Source organism: Equus quagga, chromosome 18 (assembly GCF_021613505.1).
Source record: "Equus quagga isolate Etosha38 chromosome 18, UCLA_HA_Equagga_1.0, whole genome shotgun sequence".
Taxonomy (NCBI): Eukaryota; Metazoa; Chordata; class Mammalia; order Perissodactyla; family Equidae; genus Equus; species Equus quagga.
Window position 1 is genome coordinate 44705334 of NC_060284.1, and position 21582 is coordinate 44726915.

The 21582-nt window shown below is 41.3% G+C and overlaps 1 protein-coding gene across 6 annotated transcripts in view; it reads left to right on the plus strand.

Moving 5' to 3' along the window:
• The first annotated feature begins 7100 nt into the window (after positions 1–7100).
• The window catches only part of HIPK1 (homeodomain interacting protein kinase 1), a 48828-nt gene continuing 34346 nt past the window's right edge, over positions 7101–21582 (plus strand). For 2 of the 6 annotated variants that reach the window (XM_046645107.1, XM_046645113.1), the window contains exons 1-2: positions 7103–7305; positions 16754–17831. In XM_046645107.1, the coding sequence (XP_046501063.1) occupies positions 16756–17831 (1076 nt within the window). In that variant the 5' untranslated portion in view covers positions 7103–7305; positions 16754–16755. Of the gene's footprint in view, positions 7306–16753; positions 17832–21582 lie in introns of all 6 variants that reach the window. The other 4 variants (XM_046645109.1, XM_046645110.1, XM_046645112.1 and 1 more) reach the window with 3 other exon arrangements.

Consider the following 21582-nt stretch of genomic DNA (forward strand, 5'->3'; position numbering starts at 1 on the left):
TCTGCCCTGATTTTAGTTTCTAACCCCACAGCTCTCTGGCAGCCTAGCACAGACCAATAACCTCTTCTTCTCAAGAGAGTACCTGTCATACTTAAGAGCTCATGTCCCTTGTGTATGATAATACAATGGCATATTTATTCTCTGTTCACATTTTGCATGAAAAATATACTTAAGATAGTTACTAAAAACAAACCACATCTCACTGATGGCCCAGCAGAAGTCGTGTTATCTTCTTTAAGTCCCTGCTCAGTCAATGGTGATACTTCTGGAAGCTTCCACAGTGACCTTCAAACACAGTTAACCGTTACATCCCTCAGCTTTTATAATACCACTTTGAGGACCAATCTTGTGATAATTGTTCCTAATTTGTCTTCTTAACTAGATTGTGAGGCCCTTGAGGGCAAGGAATGTGCTTTATTCATGTTTTATTCTGTCCGACTCAGTGCCTGGGACTTATTATACAGTCAGTAAATCTTGGAAGATACAAAATTTTTAAAAGTCCGAGTCTAACCCGCTTCATGCATGCTGGATTTGCCCTTCATGAAACCAGGTAAGGGACCAGAACAACTTTTCCTGGCTTATTCCTGTAAGAAGCGATAGAGCAGTCAAAATGATTCAGTTCATGATTTCCCAGATGTGGCTGAAGTGGACTGCAGACCCAAGAAGCCTCCTTGGATACTGAGAACTGAATATGGAAATGACCAAAATAGATTCTATCACCAAGTTGGACCAAACCATCCTTCCCAGTTTGTCAGTCCTCATACCATGAAATATCCTATGTAGGAACCATATTGCTTCTGCCCCCTTTATGTTGTTAGTGCCAGCGAGTTGATTACAACTCCTAGCAACCCTGTATATAGCAGAACAGAACCCTCCCTGGTCTTTTTGTGCCATCCTCTCACCTTCTGGTGCTATATTAGTCAATGCTCTGCTGTTATTCATAGGGTTTTCATGGCCAGTTTCTTCAGAAGTGGGTGGCATGTCCTTCTTCATAGTCTGTCTTAGTCTGGAAGCTCTGCTGAAACCTGTCTACCATGGGTGACCCTGCTGGTATCATGGGTGACCCTGCTGGTATTTGAAATACCAATGGCATAGCTTTTAGCATCACAGCAACATGTAGCTGCCAAAGTATGACAAGTGACAGAAGGGTGGTGTGGTTCCCTGACTAGGAAATGAACCCAGGCTGTGGCAATGAGAGACCAAATCTTACCCACTAGACCACCAGGGCTGGCTTATGCCCCCACTATGCTACTAAAACAAGATCAGCAGTGACTTCTAATTGCCAAATCCACTGGCCACTCTTCAATTCTTATTCTCCTTTACTTCTCAGAACATTTGGACACCAGAGATTAGCTCTTTCTTCTAGAAAATCTCTCCTAGTTCTCTCCTGTATCAGTTAAGATTGATTTTGGCTGCAAATAATAGAAACTTGTCTAACAGTATTCTTAAAATATAAGAACGCATTTACTTAAAAAGAAGTCCAGAAGTAGGTAGTTCCAGGTTTAATCAGAAGCTCAACTATGTCATCAAAGACCAACTCTTTCTATCCATCTCCTCTGTTGTCATCAGCATGTTGACTGTTTATCTTCATCTCTATTTGCTGTTGCATTTATGGTCACAAGATGGCCATGGTAGTTCCAGGCCTCTTGTCTTCATTACTTTGTCTCAGCAAAAAGACAGAGGCAGGAGCAAAAGAATTTCTTCTCTTAAGGTGCTATCTTTTTTACACACAAGAAAAATTTTTGTAGGAGCCTCCCAGCAGACTTCCTTTCATATTTCATTGACCAGAACTGAATCCTATACCCACTCCTAGACTAATCACTGGGAAAGAGAAATGGAATTACCAGGATTGGTTTACATCAAATGTGATTTATCTCCTGATTTGGGGGAAGGAACTTACCTTCCTTGAAATCAAAGGATCTTCATTCTATCTGAACAAAACTGTGTTCTATTAATAGGGAGGAAGTAAAATAGGGAATGGCTATTGGATAAGTATAGCAGAGACTGGCTTAATTTCTACTAACTCATATCTCCTTTCCTCTTGGGCACACAGCTGGATTACATCATCTCCTAACCTCTCTGCAATTAGCAGCATCCATGTTCTTGAGTTCCTACCGATGAATGTGTGCAGAATAGATGTATGTGTTTGCTACCTCCAGGCCTGGCCTATAAAAACTTCCCACACAAGTCATCTATATTTCCTCCTTCCTTTTTTTCTGGCCAGATGCTAAGCATGCAGTGGAGAAATCCAAGGTTCCAAGGAATAGTGAAGTTGCAAGAATCTAGATGGAAGGTGCCTGAACCCCTGAATGACTTCATGGAGCAGAGCAACCCTCTTCTCCCTGGTACTTTGCTCTACCACCTACAATAGACTGACAATGTGGGCAACCAATAAAACTTAATTGTGTTAAGCCACTGAGATGTGGGGGTTGTTTGCTACAGCAGTTAGTTAACCCTAACTATTCAGTGAATAGGCAATGAACAATGTCTGCCACATACCCCTTCCCAAGCTTTCTTTGCTAAAGATACCCTAAGGAGTCCTGGAAAGAAAAATCCTGGGGAAACCTCAGCCTTGCTACCCTAGGAGAAGGGATGAGTAGGGAAACTGTCCATTCAGGGTTGACATTCATACCCAAGGCAAAAAACATCCTATAAGAAATCATTGTGGGCCTGGTGCCCAGATGTTGTTTTCTAATATAATTCCTCATGAAAGGAACCAGGACTTCTCAGAGAAATGGCTATTATAGGACTTGCGGAGGGAAAGTACAAGATGAATCTGGAACATCTCATTATGGGGACATGCTAAAAAAAAATCCAGGAACTTGAAAAGGCACCCACTGACTGAATCTGGGAAAATTTCAGCAACCAAATAATTAAGGAGAATAAGGAATTATAAACCAGTCTATATCATTAGTAACTAGACAACTAAATTAATTTTTTTTTGAGGAAGATTATCCCTGAACTAACACCTGCTGCCAATCCTGCTCTTTTTGCTGAGGAAGATTGGCCCTGAGCTAACATCCGTACCCATCTTCCTCTACTTTATTTGTGGGACGCCTACCACAGCATGGCTTGCCAAGCAGTGCCATGTCCACACCTGGGATCTGAGCCGGCAAACCCGGGGCTGCCGAAGCGGAACGTGCGCACTTAACCACTACACCACCGGGCCGGCCCTTAAATTAATTTATTCATTAACAAGAGTTAAGGGAGGATTGGTACAGGCAAGAATCATCAATAGATGGTAAATCTAGGGGAACATGTTTAATGAGGAGCAGTATATTTGCATGGTCTAAAGTGTCTCCTAACAGATTGCTTATTACAAGGAAAAAAAATTAAATATAGTGTGGAGAAATCAGACACCTCAACAAGGTGAGTCAAAATTATTATCACCCAATGAGGGACAGAGACATCATCTGACTTTGGATGTGATATCCTGAGAAGGACACAATAACACTTATGTAGTATTCTGGCTAGAAACGGATAACCTGAATCTAATAATGAATAAACAAGAGACAAACATAAATGACAAACCTAAAATGAGGAACATTCTATTATTAAAAAAAACAAAAGGGCCTGTACAGTCACACCCTCTCTAACGGGGGTACATTCTGAGAAATGCATCATTAGGTGATTTTGTCGTTGGGCAAACATCATAGAGTGTACTTATGCAAACCTAGATGGTATGGTCTACTGCACACCTAGGCTATATGGTAATAATCTTATGGGAGCACCAGTGTATATACAGGCCGTCATTGACCAAGATGTCATTATGCAGTGTATGACTGTATTTTTTTAAATATCAAAGACTGTATTCTTAAAAATACCAAGAAAAGCTAAAAAAACTGTTTCAGATTAAAGGAAACTAAGGAGACGTGACAATTAAGTGCATATATGATCCTAAACTGGGTCTTGTACTGGAAGGGAAAAAAAAGGTAAGAAGGACATTGTTGGATTGACAAAATTTGGAAGATAGGTGGTAGATTAAAGTATTATATCAATGTTAAGTTTCGTAGAATTGATAATTGTATATTTTGTGTATGTAAAAGAATGTACTTATTCTTAACACACTGAAGTATTAAGGGATAAGGGGCATGATGTATGCAATATACTTTCAAATGGTCAGAAAAAAAAAGTGTGAGTATGCATGTGTTATCTATCTACGTATCTGAGATTGCAAACGTTAAAGCAAAAGGGGAAAAATGTTAAGTGAATCTGACTGAAGGTTATATGGCTGCTCTTTTTCTTATTTTGCAACTTTTCTATACATTTGAAATTATTTCCAAATAAAAAGATTTTTGGAGACTAGATTAAAAAAATCATTGAGGATTCCCCCTTGTTGGTTCAAAGGATTTTTCCATGTTCTGCCTCCTATCTTTTACTTCAGACCTTCACTCTCATCTGGTTTTCCCAGTTTTACAGCTGTTGGCTTCTACCTGAATTTTCTTTTTCTTCCTGGCCCCTTGGGTTCACTACTTGTTTGGATAGTTTGCCTAGCTTTTTGATTCAGCTTCCCTCAAGACACAGCCTTTCGATCAACTTCTACTTGGCTTTAAGTACCGAAGCTCCTGAGTAAGTGACTTCTTGACTTCTAACACTGAATCTAGGCTCCAGGTCCTAGAGGGATGTCACACACTACATGAGACTTCAGTGCTTCCAACTGGCAACAGCTCCATCCCCCTCTCCAGCTGCCCTGACTTTGTCTGGGAGGAAATAGCTCACATCTCTGCCCCTTCTCTCCATGTTCCCTGCTGGATGAAACCCTCATCATAGTTTCCTAGGTAGGCTCTCTTTCTCTAGTCTTCACCCATTCCAGCCAGCCATTCACCTCACTGCCACCAGTTCTCTCTTTAAAGCACAGATTCCTTCATATTAGCTGTCTGATCAAACCTCTAATAGCATTTTATTGTCTTTCAAAATCTGACTCAACCTCCTTTACTAATTCCATATTCTGCCACTTCTCTGCTGAACTGTAAGCTGCTTCAGGGCATGGACCATGCCTTTTCTTCTTTGTATCTTTAATTTCTAATATAGTGCCTGGCACACAGAAGATACTCAAAAGATATCTGCTGAATGGACAAATGAACTCCAGCTACATTAAATTTTGAAACTTCTTTGGCCATATCATGCTCTCTGAAGGTGTTCCCTGACTCCATCATTCGTCTTATATATGTCTCTACTCATTTTTTTCCCCTACTCTGAGAAAAGCTCTCTGCGAGAAAAGACAATGTCTTATTCATCTTACATCTGACCCAGTGTCTAGGAGAATACCGAGCATAGAGCAGGCACACAAGGAGTTTGTTAGATGATGAATGAATGATATTACAGAGGGGAAACTACTAGATTTTAAGACGTTCTTATAGTGAGACAGACTGAGGAAATGACCTAAGAACAATGAAAATAGAGATCAACAAGTATAAATAAATAAGGTACAAATAAGTAAATTAAGTAGTCAGATAATGATGCAGAACTGAACAATTAGAATAAAGTGGGGGTCAATCAGGAAAGGCTCCCTAAACAATTTTGAGATGCGTTGGAAAAGAGTAGGAGCTTAGAGGCCTGTCATGGAGGTGGACTGAACCAAGGGATGATAAGCAATGTGTCTGAAGTCTGCTTTTTGAGCAGGATTTGTTCTACCCCACAACTCAAGTTCTGCCTTTTTCCTGGCTCCCCACACAGGCCTGGTCACCCATTCCATATGTCTTGATGTTTCCCAGGTCATCCCAGTGTATATCTACCCCAAACCTTTTCTAAGTTTCTGTGAAAATAAGCAAACAAAACTGCCCTGTGGGATTGAACACTTTGGCTAGCCCTGGTCCTCTAGGGAAATAACCTTCCCTGTGCCCAGTAAAACATAACTGCTCCCAGTGTTGTTAAGCCAGGAGAGAAACCCGAAGGTACTACAACCACTTTAGCACATCTTCACAAACCTTATCTGTTTTTTGTGTGAGGAGATGGGGACCCAAAGAGGTCAAGGATGTATAAAGAGTGAGATCTGAGAAATACAGCCTGATAGAATCTCGTCTTAACCACACCTGCCCCCCTCCTGAAAGAGTACATGCAAATACCCATGGTTCTGGACAGTCACTTTCTAGGGCTCAGATCATTGCTGCCTCCAGCACTTGCAGGGTGGAAAAAATAAACAGATCATACTACTATCTCCCTAAAGATGTCCCCCACTTTAGGAATTAGAACATTTTACACAGCGGGAGGTATATTTGAAGTCCTACAAAATCTCTTGACCCTGGGAGATGGCAAGTGTCTTTCTATTAGGGTAACCTAGTTTTCACGCAGTGTCCATTTTTCCTTAATGTTGTGTGCCCAGTGCAGTCCGTTTCCTGAATACCCAGCCTTCCCATCTCCTGGTAGAGGCAAGAAAATTACGGCAGCATTCGCTCACTGCATGTTTTGAGGGGTTGTGTTCAGAGCACAGCTATGCTTTCTCACCTCTTAATGCAAACACAGGTTCCCAAGACGGCAATGGGCGAACCCCTAAGGGGCTCTTGATGGACTTGGAGGCTTACAGATCCCGTACACGGATGTCACTCTGCTAGAACGTCTCTAGTTGGCAACGAAACATTAAAGCCTAAACGGGGGTAATTCCTCAACCAGTAGGGGGGCTTCCCGGGTAGGCACTGCCTCCCCGCGCGCTGCCCAATCTCTGGGGGTGTCACACTAGAGTGTGGTGATGTCACACTGGCTGGGATGACATTTTACAGCTGGATCCCCCTACCGCCACCAAGCACCTTTAAATCACCGCGGAGTCCGCCGTGCGGAGGGGGCGGGGAATCCTGCCACCGCACTAGTTCCAGGCTGGCTCCCCACGGAGGCCCACCCACTCCCACTCCCGCTCCCGCCAGTACTATGCGGTAGTCCTCATCGGCCCGCTCTTCGGCACTTCCGCCTCAGTAGGTGTCATGGCGCGGAGCGGGTGAAGAGTTCCCGCGAGGCGGGGCAGGCCGGATGGGGGCGGCCGCTCGGCGCTCAGCTCATCGGGTCTGGCGACAACGGCGGCTGCGGAGCGAGGGGCCTGGAGGTGGCCCCGGACGGCAGCGGGAGGCCGAGGCGGGAGCGCGCGGGGCTGAGGCGGCGGCGGCGGCAAGGGGCCGGGCGGCGGAGCGGGCGGGAGGCTGGGGGGGCTCCCCCCCGCGGGACGGGCGCGGGGACGGCTCCGGGGGGCGGGGGCCGGGGCCCGAGCCGGCTCGCGCGGGGGGTATGATGACCCGGCGGCGGGGCCCCGGATCTCGTCTCCTCCGCCGCCTCCTCACGGCAGCCCCAGCTCGCGGCTGAGAACCAGACACACCGGCGGTGAGTGGGGACGGGCGGGAAGAGGCCTCGGCCGGGAGCGACCTTCCTGAGGCGGGGCCGGGCCGGCCGGGGGCGCCCGGCCTGTGGGGGGCGCTTCCCTCAGCGGGCCCCCCCCGGACCCGGCGCCGCGTCGGCGGCCCGCCGCTCGCGGCCACCGAGGGGTTGCGTTCCCAGAAAACTGGGGAGGCTCCGGGCCCGTTTTCGGGGCAACTCCCCCAGTCTCCTGCCACTTCTCTGCTGGGCGTGTTGTTGTCCTCAAGTGACAGGGGGCCGCCTTGCGTCTCCTCACCCGGCCGGTTTTTCCCCGGCTGTCGTGGCAGGTTCCCAGTGTGTGGCTTGTGCGTGTGTATGTCACCGCTCTGCTTATCACCGTGGTTGTGGGTGGTTTGTGCGGTTTGGGACCAGGAAGCGCTGTCTGGAAAGGACGGAGGTGGTGGGGTGGGTGTGGAAGCTTCCCCGTCCTCCCGCGAAGGCGCTTCATCGTGGTTTGTAATTTGTAATGATGGTGGAGACTCCGTGGGACCAGCCCACCTAATGTCTGTCTGTGCAAGGCAGATCTGGAGATCTGGCTCTGAGGGAAACTTTGGCTGTCTGTCGCCACTTTCCCAAAGCTTTCATTAAAAGAAAGAAAAGAAAAGAAAGGAAAGGTGAGGAAACAGCCAAAACTCTTGGGTAAGGCCTGCACTGCTCACACGTCTGTGGGAAGGAGGCCCTTTTTGTGCCTAGCAACCAAGACGTGGGACTCGGTCTCCAGGAGCGCTGGTCTAACCTCCAGTTTGTTGTGGTGACAAACTGTGAGCACTGGCCTGTGTTTATTGCTGGGCGCGCTTTCTTTCCTGTTTAGGTGGGGGAAGGGAGGAGGGGCGAGACAAGGGGAAAAAACAATCCCAAGCTCCAATATGTCTTTCCTTCCCTTAAACTACTGACTCAGTTGTAGATATACTCCTTTTGAGGCAGCCCTGGATGGGTTTTCTTATTGACACTTTGGGAATTTTCAGTAATTGCATCAAAATATTCATTTCAATTGTGGACTCTGCTGCCCACCAATCTATCCTTTATCTTATTTGTTTCCTAGTAACTCTGATGAAAACAGCAGCGTGGCTTCCTGCTCCTGATGAAGTGGGGTTAAATTAAGTTGCTGATGCCCTCAGCAAAACCTACAATTTTGCTCTTGTTTGTGTAAAGCTATTTTTGATTCCTGGTCTGTAGTGTTTTTTTTTTTAAGATTATAGAGAATGCAAATCATTATCAGCTTTTTTTCATATATAGGTCTAAAACTTTCTGTAAACCGTTTACAAATCTAACAAGTCATTTTACCTAAGAGTTGTTATTCAGCTGGTGATTTTGGAGATTTTCATGTAATTATCTTAGGGTTCTGTATAATACTGGTATGATGAAGTGTAACATTGACTTTAAGATACTGTGCCTGGCTTGAAGGATATTTTGGTAAAGTGCTTGTGGTTGGAATTGGAGGCAGCCAAGCCAGTAAAGTGTCTGATGAGTAAATGGTGAATGAGATCTTGTAAATATACTGGCTCTGATTGGTAAGTAGGACTTTTGCTGGTGATATGTTCATGAATAGTTTATCATGTCTTTGGACATTGTAGTTTTATGGTTTGTATAGCAGGTTGATTGGTAGATTGTAGAGCAAGTTGATTTTTTTTTCCTAAAAGAAAAAAAGATCTCAAAATTCTCTGGAAAATAGAATTCTTTCATTCTGTGGTTTTGTTTTCATCAGCACAGTTCAGTCAGTGGTTGTTGGTAGAAATCAGAGAGCCAAATCTGCCTTGTAAACGTCTTACTCTTGGAACTTGTGCAACTTGTTGTTAGTTATATATTGTAACTGGTCCTTTTGTAATTTGAAGTAATTTTGCAAACATGGACTTCCTGATCTGCCCTTTTATTTTCATTTTCATAACTATATAAAGCAATCCATATTTTTTTTTTTTTAGTTTTTTTTTAGGTTACAGTTATTAATTCCTCCTAAGTTACACTTCAGGCCATTCTGAACACAAGTCATAAAAATCATTTTTCCTTCAGGTACCACTTCAACAATTACTGATTTGCTGTTTGGTTCCTTTTTTGTTTTTTGCTTCTCATCTCCCATCCCAGCTCCCTAAAGGCCTTATGTATTTTTGTAGAGCATAATTTGGCACTTAAAAAAAATTCACATCCTGTTTTTATATTTTTCTTTTTCTTGTGTTTCATATCGCCTAAGCAACTTCCTAAGCTCTTTGAAGATAGGGAAACTTATGTGTGTTTCTTTTGGGTTCTTCAAGGGCACCTGGTATAGTGCTGTCCCAGAGTGTTTAACGAAAAAGAATCAGAAGACCTCAATTCTTTGCCAGCATTGCTACTCATTAGCTCTGTGTAAAACTTGTTTGGCTTTCTTGGGTCTCATTTTTCTCATCTTGGAATTAGGGAGCTTTAGAGTATCTTTTAAGGTTCGTTTTAGCTGTAAGAATCCCTGTACCTTTTTGCCAGTGTCTTCTGCTCCAGGCAAATACATCTCCTTAATCTAAACAGTTTTTCACTTTGCCACATCCCTTGGCATTCTAGCAAAAGTTATCTCATTCATCTGAAAGAACTTCCACCTTCCATCTGCCAAACTGCTATTACCTTCCTTAAGTCCTATTTTCCTTAGGCCTTTGCTGGCTGATCTAAACAGAGGTCTCTCAGTGTTTATGTTTCTTATTGATTTATGCTTTGTTAATGTGACATTTTCCTCATGCTAGAAAATCCTCAAGGTATAGTTTTCTTTATTCTAAACTTTATAGACCTTGTGGACGGTCCTTGTGCACATAATACGTTGTAGATTCGTCATTCCAAATAGATCTGAGAGCTATTGAAATTTAGGGAAAAATATCCTACCTGGAAGGAGAGCACCCCTCAACCAGTTTACCAGAATATTACAAAATTGGTTTAAATGGCTGGAAATTACATAGAATTGTAGAGTTACTCCTATGTCAGCTAGCTCCACCTATTCCACACCCTATTTTTGCATACTAGTTAGGGAACTGGCTTGTTTCACGTAGCTCTTTATGAAGGAAGTGCTTACAGGAAAGGGGGTGGGGAACTTTGATTCAAATGGTGTCATTAGAGTTTCAAGCTTATTTTTTCCTTCTGTATTACTATACTTAGAAAACTATATATTCTCTTGTAGACAAGAGGCTATATTTTCTATCTCATCACGTATTTCTCTAATTTAGTCAGAATGACTTCTGAGATCCCCTTATGTTTATACATGGAGAATTACTGTGATCTCTTTGTAGTCCTTTATTCTAACAAACATTTGACACATGCTGTAGGCCAGCCATTGTGATAGATGCTGGTGATACAAAAAAAAAACGCGCCTACTCTGTTATTGAGAATTGCCCTCATGGAACTTGCAGTTTAGAAGAGAAATCAACTTTTAAATAAATAATTACAAATAGTCATACTTAGAATAAAATCAAGAATAGCCCACAAGTCAGTATGTGATCTGGCCCTTGTCTGCCTCTTTGGGTCCTACTTCTACTCTTTTCTCCCTTGATCCGTTCCATCCATACTGGTCTCCTCTTCAGATAGGCCAAGAATGCATCTTGGCACTAACTGTTCTCTTTCACTGGAATGGCTCCTTCTTGTCAATTAGGTCTCAACTTAAATGCCACCACCTTACAAGGCCTTCCCTGACCACCAAATCTAGAGTCTCTCTCTCCATCCCACCATTTTTATCATATCATTGTGTTAAATTTTCACCATAGCATTTATCACTAGCTGCTATTTTCTTGGGATGTGTGAGTGTCTCCTCAGCAGAATGTAAACTCCAGGAGATAAAGGATCTTGTACATCTGAAACACCACTGTTATCCCTACTGTTTAGAACAGTGCTAGGCAGATATGCTAGGTGCCCAACGCATGTTTGTTAAATGAATAAATGAAATAAGTAAGTATGAGTGGGATAGGTGCTAAGAAGTAATAGAGGATGCTATGGGAGCCTTTACCAGGAACCCTAAGAAGTGGTCCGGGGAAGGCTTTCTGAGTGTATTTGTCAGCATAAGATTGACTAAACAATAATCTGGCTGAAAAAAAATAGTATTTCTCTCATGTAACAATCTAAAGTAAATGTTCCAGGGTTGAAGTGAGCATACCTGGTGGGCAGGCGGCTGTGCTCTACACCATCCCTTGGGTGTTGTCTCATGGTGGAAGCTCATGGCAGCTCTGTTCTACAACATCCCTTGGATGTTGTTTCATGGTGGAAGCTGGGTCTCCACAGGTTCCTGCTGGTGGAAAGGGAAAGGAACACGCAAGGCTCACCCACACATCACTTTCCATTGGAGAGAGACACTGGTAAACATAGTCTAGCCATGTGCCTGGGATGAAGGAGAGAGTAGATTTTGATCCAGACCAACAGCCGGTGCCATACTGAAAAAGTGAGCTTTAAAAAGAGACTAAAAGGATAAGTGGAAGTTAGAAGAAGAGAAGGCTAAGAGGGGAAAATGAAGTTCAGAGAGGGAACATTATGTGTAAAGGAACTAAGGCAGGAGAAAGCAAGGCCTATGCTAGGAACCCAGAGAAATTTAGTACTACTAGAAGAGAGAGTGCCTGTGGGAAAGAGTGGATGAAATGAGGCTACAAAAATAATCAGGGTCCAGTGGCTGGCCCTGTGGCCTAGTGGTTAAGTTCAGTGGGCTCTGCTTCCACAACCCAGGTTTGGTTCCTGGGTGCAGACCTACACCACTCATTGGCGACTCTGCTGTGGTGGTGACCCACATAAAGCAGGAAGACTGGCACAGATATTGGCTCAGGGTGAATATTCCTTAAACAAAAAGAGGAAGATTGGCAACAGATATTAGCTCAGGGTGAATCTTCCTCAGCAAAAAAATAAGTAAATAAATAATCAGGGTCCAGATGTTCTGAGGCCTGGCAATCCAACTTAGAGGTTTTGGCCTTTATCCTAAGGTTTTAGGTAGGGGACAGATACGCATTTTTAAAAGCTTCACTTATGAGGTGAAGAATGAATTGGGAGAAGGGAGCTTAAAAAGAGGGCTTAAGAGTATCATTTGGAAGAGACAAGTTAGGCTATTGAAGTAAGTATCTAGGGTAGTGCACTCGTAGGGGTGGAGAAAAATGATTGGAGTAGGGAGCAATTTGGTGTTGTGCTGAAAGAATTTTCTTCCCAAACTTGTCTTGCTTTATTTTTTTTAATCTTCTTTTTTTTTGTTTGTTTTTGGGTTTTTTGTTTTGTTTTGTGTGAGGAGAGATTGGTCCTGACCTAACATCTGTTGCCAGTCTTCCTTTTTTTTCCCCTCCCCAAAGCACCAGAACATAGTTGTATAGCCTAGGTGTATGTCATTCTAGTTCTCTGTGGGATGCCATCGCAGCATGGCTTGATCAGTAGTGTGTAGGTCTGCACCCAGGATCCAAACTAGTGAACCCCAGACTGCCAAAGTGGAGCACACAAACTTAACTTCTCGGCCACGGAACTGGCCCCATTGTCTTGCTTTATTTTTAAAAAACATGTATTCTTACTTACCTACTTTAATGATATGAATACTCTTTATATATCAGTGTGCTGGAGACTATGTACATATCTGTGCATGTCAGCTAAGGACAAGTGGTAGAGGAAAGAAATCAATATACAGTACTAATTTTAGGTTATTTAGGTCACCAGTTGTTAAATTGTATCAAAGAGGCAAAGATGACACTAAGCAAAAGCAGGAGGAATTTATTATTGGTGTGTCAGGGAAAAGATGGAAGTTACAGAAGACTGAGGGCAAAACATAGACGAATGATTACCTTGGTTGTCATACCCAGCTTTTCCATTCATAGTTATAATATTTGAACTCTTTGTGATAAGATTGTCTGCCTGTAGTGCCCATAGTGTGGGCACCCAGTAAATGTTGTTAAATAGATGTGACCATGGCAGAGAGTGGGGGTGCTGTTAATTTGACTGTTTTTGCAAGCCTAGGATTCTAGCAAGGCAATTCTATTTTTAGCAATAAGTTCAAGTACCAGTAGCCTTTTGCCTATTCTAGTTGGGGTCAGTGCAGTGGGCAAATTTGTCATTATATTTAGATGGTTAAATCTTTGGAAAGTCAGGTTTGAAATGAAATAACTAGTTTATTGCTGTAGTCAAGAGGTATAACATTTTCAGGAAGTCAGAAATAGCTTTGAATTTATTGGAAGCTGTTCTCATGCGAATTGAAAATATTTGTAATTTGCTTAACAGAGTCTGATACGTAGTAAGTTATTCACAGATATTAATTCCGTCCAGTACTTTTGTTTGGGAGGTCTCAGCCTAGGAAGACAGTTGCCTCCCCATTTGCAAAGGCAAATTTTTTGGAACATGTCTTTATCTTGTGTCTAGAAATGGCTGGTTTTAGCTGAATTTCAGTGTTATATAAATAACAGTGTTGGTTTTTTGAGGCAATTTTGGTTCGTTATTTTCTTCTCACCTTGTGCTAGTTGAGGTCGTGATGAGTTTCAGCCACACCGTAAGAGTCCTGGTGGCGTATATTGACTTAAGTACTGCACATCCTTGCTGTGGGGAAGGCCAGTGAAATTCTTGGTGGTTCTTTCCCTCTTTCCCTCTGGGTGGACTTAAGTTTGTCTTACTGAATAAGAATTATATTCATTTATATACTTAAACTTTCAGAAAAATTTCGTAGAACTTGTACATTTTGCAGTGCTCAGTGTGAAGATTTGAAACCATCAATACCTGTTATTTTGTTTATTGGGTGAAAAGTTGTCAGCAACATTACTCTAGTAAATGCAATATTTTTAAAAAGTGTCTAGTTATGAATATACTTTTAAAAATTTGGTATTTCATAAATTCTTTTTAGTATTATTACTTTAAGCCCCCATATTCCTAGACATAGCTACAAACTGCAAATTTTGTATTCAAATTCTTTTACTAGATACTTTTAGGTATGCTTGTGCTCATGTTTTTTGATGAATTGTTACAATTAGTAGCTCAACAGATGTACAATGGAAAACAAATTTTGAAAATTTGCTTCTTTTCATTGTTCAAAAATTGGTTCAATTTTATGATGACAAGAAGTATTTTTGCATATATTTTAATAGGTAAATTTTCTAAAGGTACTACTTGATTTCAGATTTTTCTTTTATTATACTTTGGTATTACATCAGTGATATAGGTAGAACAAGATGATCTGTAAATTCGTAGCCTCAGAGTTATATTGTACTGACTTTAGCTTTTAATTTACACTTTTTTCTCTTCAAGGTTCATGTAAATTATAGAAACTCTTGTTTAAAGTAAATCCGGACTGCATTTTAGAAATCGAAGGCTCAGGGTTTATTCTTTGTTCCAGCTGTCTAGTCCGGTGCAGATGGTTTCTAGTTGCATTTAGGCACAAAGAAATGTATACATTGCTTTTTTATGTTCTGTAACATCCTTTGTCGTGCTTCCTTCCTTTCTAGTTGTGTGTTTATTCTCTTATGACTAGTAAATTTGTACTGTGTGTGTTGGAGACTTCCCCCATATCTCGAGGACCGCACAGATAAAAGTGAGGGACAGAAAAAACAAACAAACATTTGAAAATCCTGCAGTTTAATCCGAGTGGTAGGGGGCAAATATAAGGTTGGTTGGCAGAGGTCAAATCACCCAACAAATACGGAGTGTCTGTATATTGCTAGAGTCTGTGGTATGTTCTTGTGCCATGAGCTAAGAACATGACAGATACGGTACCTGCCCTCATGGAACTTATATTGTAGCTGGGAATGTAACATTAAATAAATAATTTCAAGTTATAAAGGAGAAACAGGGTGCTATGGGATTGCATGGTGGGTAGGGGGTGCTAATAGTGGTGGTGATTGTGGGGAGTGTGAGGTGTAGATATTGCTAGCGCCATTTTACAGATGAGGAAACTGAGACTCACTGCCTCCCTGATTTTTGGCTTGTGGTATAGGTATATAGTGGTATCTCATAATTGAGATAGAAGACTGGGGATGCGGTGGAAGCTCATAAGTTTAATTTTGGACATGTTGAATTTAAGTTGTCTGTAAGATGTCCAAGTTGCAGTGTGGAGTGGTTATTTGGAAATAAGGATTTGAGGTTCGAGAGAGAAGTCTAGGTTAGAGATAGAGATTTGAGAATCTTTTACAGATGACTAATCCTGGGAAGTAGTTATTGAAAAGGGGGAAAATGTGGAGCAAGAGAAAAGGGATTAGTATAGAGCTCCAAGTCATCTGAGGGTTATGTGGTTGAGAAAAAAGATAAGTTTGAAATGGTTTGTATACTATTTCAAATGTTTGGACATTATTCTGAAAGTATTAGCTTTGGGATTAGTCCTTGGGTTTACTGAGCTTGCGATGTCTATGGGACATTTGGGGATGGAGAGCTGGGCTGTTCTCACTCCCTTTCCCCATATTTTTCTAGGAAGAACATCCTGTGGTTCTTCAAAATATCCTCTCTAGGCTTCGCATCATCCTGATTACTTTCTTCTGGTCAGTTCGTCAGTGGTCCCCTTATAATGTACTGGACATAGCTAGACCCGATTTTATGTCCGATCTGAGAGAGTGGATAGCCTTCACTTTGTCTTCCACATTTTGGACACGATTTCTGTGACTGTGGTTTAAGGTTGAATTAACTCGTGAGGGGAGGGGAACGTTATTGTGTAATGTTTTTCTTACCAACTGAAAGTGTTTTTCGTATGTGCTCCTGGTAAACCTTGTATATCCTTGTGCTTTGTGCTAATCGTATTTTGGACCTAAGTAGGACTCTATATTTATATTAAATTTTGTCTGCTAGATATTTCTTGTTGTTTCTACCCTATTGTGATCTTTTTGGACCTGTTGCTTAACAGTATTGAGTATCCTGCCCAAATTTGGTTCATCTGTGAATTTTACAAGTATGCCATCTATGTCTAAATTTAAATAATTGATTAAGAAGTTAATCAGGGCAGGAATGAAGACAGAGCTTTGGAATGAGTTCTGGGGTCAAAGAGCCTGGATTTGAATTCCAGCGCTGACACTTAATAGCTGTGTTATTTTGGGTGAATTACTTTAACCACTCTGTGCCTTAGTTTCCTCATCTGTGAAATGGAAATATTGATAGTATCTGTTTCAAAGGGTTGTGGTGAGAATTAAATGAGTAATGCATTTGAAGTGCTTAGTCTGCTGCTTGGCACATAGAAGTGATCAGTCATCTGAGCTATTATTATTATATTATCATGATGATTATTTTATAAACCATCATAGATGTTCATACTCTTTTAACAATGTGTCCTATTATTGCTGAGTCTCAAAGAGTGATTAAGGATATGTAATTAGACCAAAAAGTTTATCCTTCTATAATAGGAAACATAGTTTGGAAAATGTATAAAATAAAACCCCAGCCAGATATATGTTTACTTGTGGTTTTTCTAAACCAAAAGTTTTCTTATATAATCTAATTGAGGCATTGTATGAAATTGAGGGTCTAATTCTTCCTCTCTCTCTCAACGTAGGTATGGCATCACAGCTGCAGGTGTTTTCCCCCCCATCAGTGTCGTCGAGTGCCTTCTGCAGTGCGAAGAAACTGAAAATAGAGCCCTCTGGCTGGGATGTTTCTGGACAGAGCAGCAACGACAAATATTATACCCACAGCAAAACCCTCCCAACCACACAAGGGCAAGCCAACTCCTCTCACCAGGTAGCAAATTTCAACATCCCTGCTTACGACCAGGGCCTCCTCCTCCCAGCCCCTGCAGTGGAGCATATTGTTGTAACAGCCGCTGATAGCTCGGCCAGCGCTGCTACATCAACCTTCCAAAGCAGCCAGACCCTGACTCACAGAAGCAACGTTTCTTTGCTTGAGCCATATCAAAAATGTGGATTGAAAAGGAAAAGTGAAGAAGTTGACAGCAACGGTAGTGTGCAAATCATAGAAGAACATCCCCCTCTCATGCTGCAAAACAGGACTGTGGTGGGTGCTGCTGCCACAACCACCACTGTGACCACAAAGAGTAGCAGTTCCAGCGGAGAAGGGGATTACCAGCTGGTCCAGCATGAGATCCTTTGCTCTATGACCAACAGCTATGAAGTCTTGGAGTTCCTAGGCAGGGGAACATTTGGACAGGTGGCTAAGTGCTGGAAGCGAAGCACCAAGGAAATTGTGGCTATTAAAATCTTGAAGAACCATCCCTCGTATGCCAGACAAGGACAGATTGAAGTGAGCATCCTTTCCCGCCTAAGCAGTGAAAATGCTGATGAGTATAATTTTGTCCGTTCTTATGAATGTTTTCAGCATAAGAATCACACCTGCCTTGTGTTCGAGATGCTGGAGCAGAACTTATATGATTTTCTAAAGCAGAACAAGTTTAGCCCACTGCCACTCAAGTACATCAGACCAATCTTGCAGCAGGTGGCCACAGCCCTGATGAAGCTCAAGAGCCTTGGTTTGATTCACGCTGACCTTAAGCCTGAAAACATAATGCTGGTTGATCCAGTGCGCCAACCCTACCGAGTGAAGGTCATTGACTTTGGTTCTGCTAGTCATGTTTCCAAAGCTGTGTGCTCAACCTACTTACAGTCACGTTACTACAGGCAAGTGGCAAATGCTAAAAAACAAATCTTAGACTAGCAGTCTGTGTTTTCATTTAACATATTACATGGGACTACATATAACAATGAATTTATTTACAGATTCCAGGATAAAAATAGGATATGTTTTGGTTCATTCCATGTGTGTGGCATTCCTATATGTAACATTATTTTATTTCTGAAATTTTATTTAACCCTAGAAAAGTTAATTGTCTGATTCTGAAGATTGTTCCTAGTTGAATTATCCTAGCATCTGGTTCTTTCCTTAGTACCATTATAACTAATTTTCTCATTTTAAAGACTCTTTAAATATTAAAGATGTTTACTTATTTGTAATGAATTTGGGCATATGCTGCTATTTTTTCCAAGTTCATATCTTTGCAGGTAAGATGCCTTGGGAATAATTCAGGTTTAACTTTAGCAACATTTTATTCTTTTACATTTTCTTTCTTACGTAATAGAATTAGATTAGATGATTGCTAAGGTTTCTTTCTGTTTTATCATTCTCCATAATACTTTGAACTTACTTGGTTATCTGAGAATGGCCTTGACCCAAGTATCTTCTACTTTAGTGATTTATATTTCCAGATTTTTTTAATTTCTTTTTTTTTTCCTCCTCCTTCTCCCCAAAGTCCCCTAGTATGTAGTTGTATATTCTAGTTGTAGGTCCCTCTGGTTGTGCTATGTGGGACGCTGCCTCAGCATGGCCTGATGAGTGGTGCCTCGTCTGCGCCCAGGATTCGAACCGGCAAAACCCTGGGCCACTGAAATGGAGTGCAGGAACTTAACCACTTGGCCACGGGGCCAGCCCCTATATTCCTAGATTGATACTTCTAACAAAGCTACCTTTTTAATATATAGTAATTATTGGGACAGTACTTAAATGCTTATATATACAATTTTGTCTGTGCTGTAACCAAGGAGTATTACTGAAAGAAGAGGGGAAAGTTTTTTTAAATGAGCTTTTATATCTTAGTATCTCCTTTATTTATTTGTCTAGTTATTAATTTTAATGAATCTGATATTCTAATGTTCATGCACTAGATATGAATAGTACATTCACCCAATCAAGAAGTGAAACAATAAACAAAAAAATAGGTAACTTATGAAATATGTTTGTCGGGAGATATGTCTAACATTCCAAATGTCTGTAATTAATTTTGAGGAAATAGAAATTCTGAACTAAGAATTTTATATTACGTTTGAAAATAATGTAAGGATATTTTAACCTGTATAAGGACTCAGAAAATATGCCATCTCCGTTTTTTTTCCAATTGTGGTAAAATCTACCTAACATGAAGTTTACCATTTCAACCTTTTTAAAGTATACCATTCATTGTTGTTAAGTACAGTCACAATGTTGTGTAACCATCACCACTCTCTGTTTCCAAAATTTTTTCATCACCAAAAACAGAAACTCTGTAACTGTTAGCAGTAACTCTGTCCCCGCCCCACACACCCCTTATAACCTCTGTTTGACTTTCTGTTTCTATGAATTTGCCTGTTCTAGATATTGCACATAAGTGGAATTATAGCATGTTTGTCCCTTTGTATCTGGCTTATTTCACTTAGCATAATGTTTTCAAGGTTAATCCATGCTGTAGCATGTATCAGAATTTTGTTCCTTTTCATGACTGAATAATATTCCATTGCATGTATATACCACATTTTGTTTATCCATTCATTTGTTGATGGACACTTGGGTTGTTTCCACATTTTTGGCTATTATGAATAATGCTGTGATGAACATTGGCCTTCAAGTGTTTAAGTCCCAGTTTTCAGTTCTTTTGCATATATAGCTAGAAGTAGAATTGCTGGATCATATGGTAATTCCATTGTTATCTTTTTGAAGAACCACTAAACTGTTTTCCAGCTGCTGCACTATTTAACATTCCCATCAGCAGTGCAGAGGATTCCAATTTCTCCACATCCTCACCAACACTTGTTAGTTTTTGTTTTTTTGAGTAATAACCATCTTTATGTGTGTGAAATGATATCTCATTGTGGTTTTGATTTGCATTTCCCTAATGATTAGTAATTTTGAGCATTTTTTCATGTACTTATTACCATCTGTATATGTTCTTTGGAGAAATGTCTATTCGAGTTCTTTGTCCATTTATAAATTGTGTTTGGTTTTTTTAGTGAGGACGATTGGCCCTGAGCTTAACATCTGTTGTCAGTCTTCCTCTTTTTGCTTGAGGAAGATTATCACTGAGCTAACATCTGTGCCAGTCTTCTTCTATTTTGTATATGGGATGCTGTCACAGCATGGCCTGATGAGCAGTGTGTAGGTCTATTCCCCGGATCTGAACCTGTGAACCCCAGGCCACCAAAGAGGAGCGCACAAACTTAATAACCACTACACCACCAGGCTGGCCCTGTGTTTAGTTTTTTTGTTGAGTATTAGCAGTTCTTTATATTTTCTGGATAGTAATCCCTTATCAGATATATAATTTGCAAACTGGGGTTCAGTATCCACGGCTTGAGTATGTTTAGGATTTAACGTGAGTGTTCTGTTGTGTCACAGGAATACTTGATAATGAGCCTAAGGCAAATGGAATAGCAGCTAAGGCATTCCTTCTTCATCATTAGTTTTATCCACAGTGGTCCTCTTCATATTGTTTTGTGGTCTTACTAGAGTCCTTTAAGTCCTCGCCCTCTTGTCTTTCAGAAAACTTCTGTAAAATCATTTTGGCTAGTGAAACATTCTGGCTCCAAAGGCTGCCTTTCTCTTATGCTTCTTTTTAGTTTAGATTGCTTCATCTTGCTGATAATATGCCAAAATATTATCAGTTGACATAAATTTTTGCCACCATGCTGCCTCTCTTGGCCATGGGCATGGCTAAGTGACTCAGGCGTTGGAAATAATATACTTTATTTCCTGGCCCACTGTATGTAAAAGTAGACTAATTCCAAGAAAAGTTGTTGTCTTTGGGGCTTGAGTTTTAGGCACAAAGATTTGCCATGCTTATAAGCTCAGTGCTTTTCCATTCTGAACGAACTAGCTGGCCTTTATCTAAAGTTGAGATCACTTTATTTGTTATGTGAAGAAGGACAAGGTCTAGAGAAGCAAAGCATATTTTCACTTTATCCTAGACAACAAACAATCCAGTTTCATCTGAAACTACAGTTTCACCTAAGCCACAGATGCAGGAAGTTATACTTTATGTAACATCTCTGATCTGGTAAGTAAGTTTGATGCCTCTGAGATGGGCAGGAAGAAATAAGAGTGTTCATGAAAATGAGCAGAGAATGATTTGTGCTGTTAAGTGATCTTAACCTCAGCTTGCTCTGGGTTCCAGTGAAATAAAGCTTTATGACTTTGGAGGCATTTTTCAGTTTAAAGAAGTTTGAAGTTGGGAAATCAAAAGGCAGGGATTGCTATTTCTACCACCTAGTTATAGTAATTAAAGCCTGTTTAGTATCTTTACTTTAACAGTGGGATATATTTTCAAAGAGGAGACCCCTCCCCATTCCCCCCGCCCCAGGGCCAGCCCTGTGGCCGAGTAGTTGGGTTTGCGTGCTCTGCTTCGCCGGCCTGCGGTTTCTCCCACTTGGATCCTTGGTATGGAAATGGCACCACTCATCAGGCCATGCTGAGGTGATGTCCTGCATAGCACAACCAGGACCACAGCTATAATATACAGTTATGTACTGGGGGGCTTTGGGGAGAAGAAAAAAAAAAAGGATAGACCACCCCCCCCCCATGTCCAAAGTACAATTAATGCCATTTTCCTACTAAAGTGAATACTGC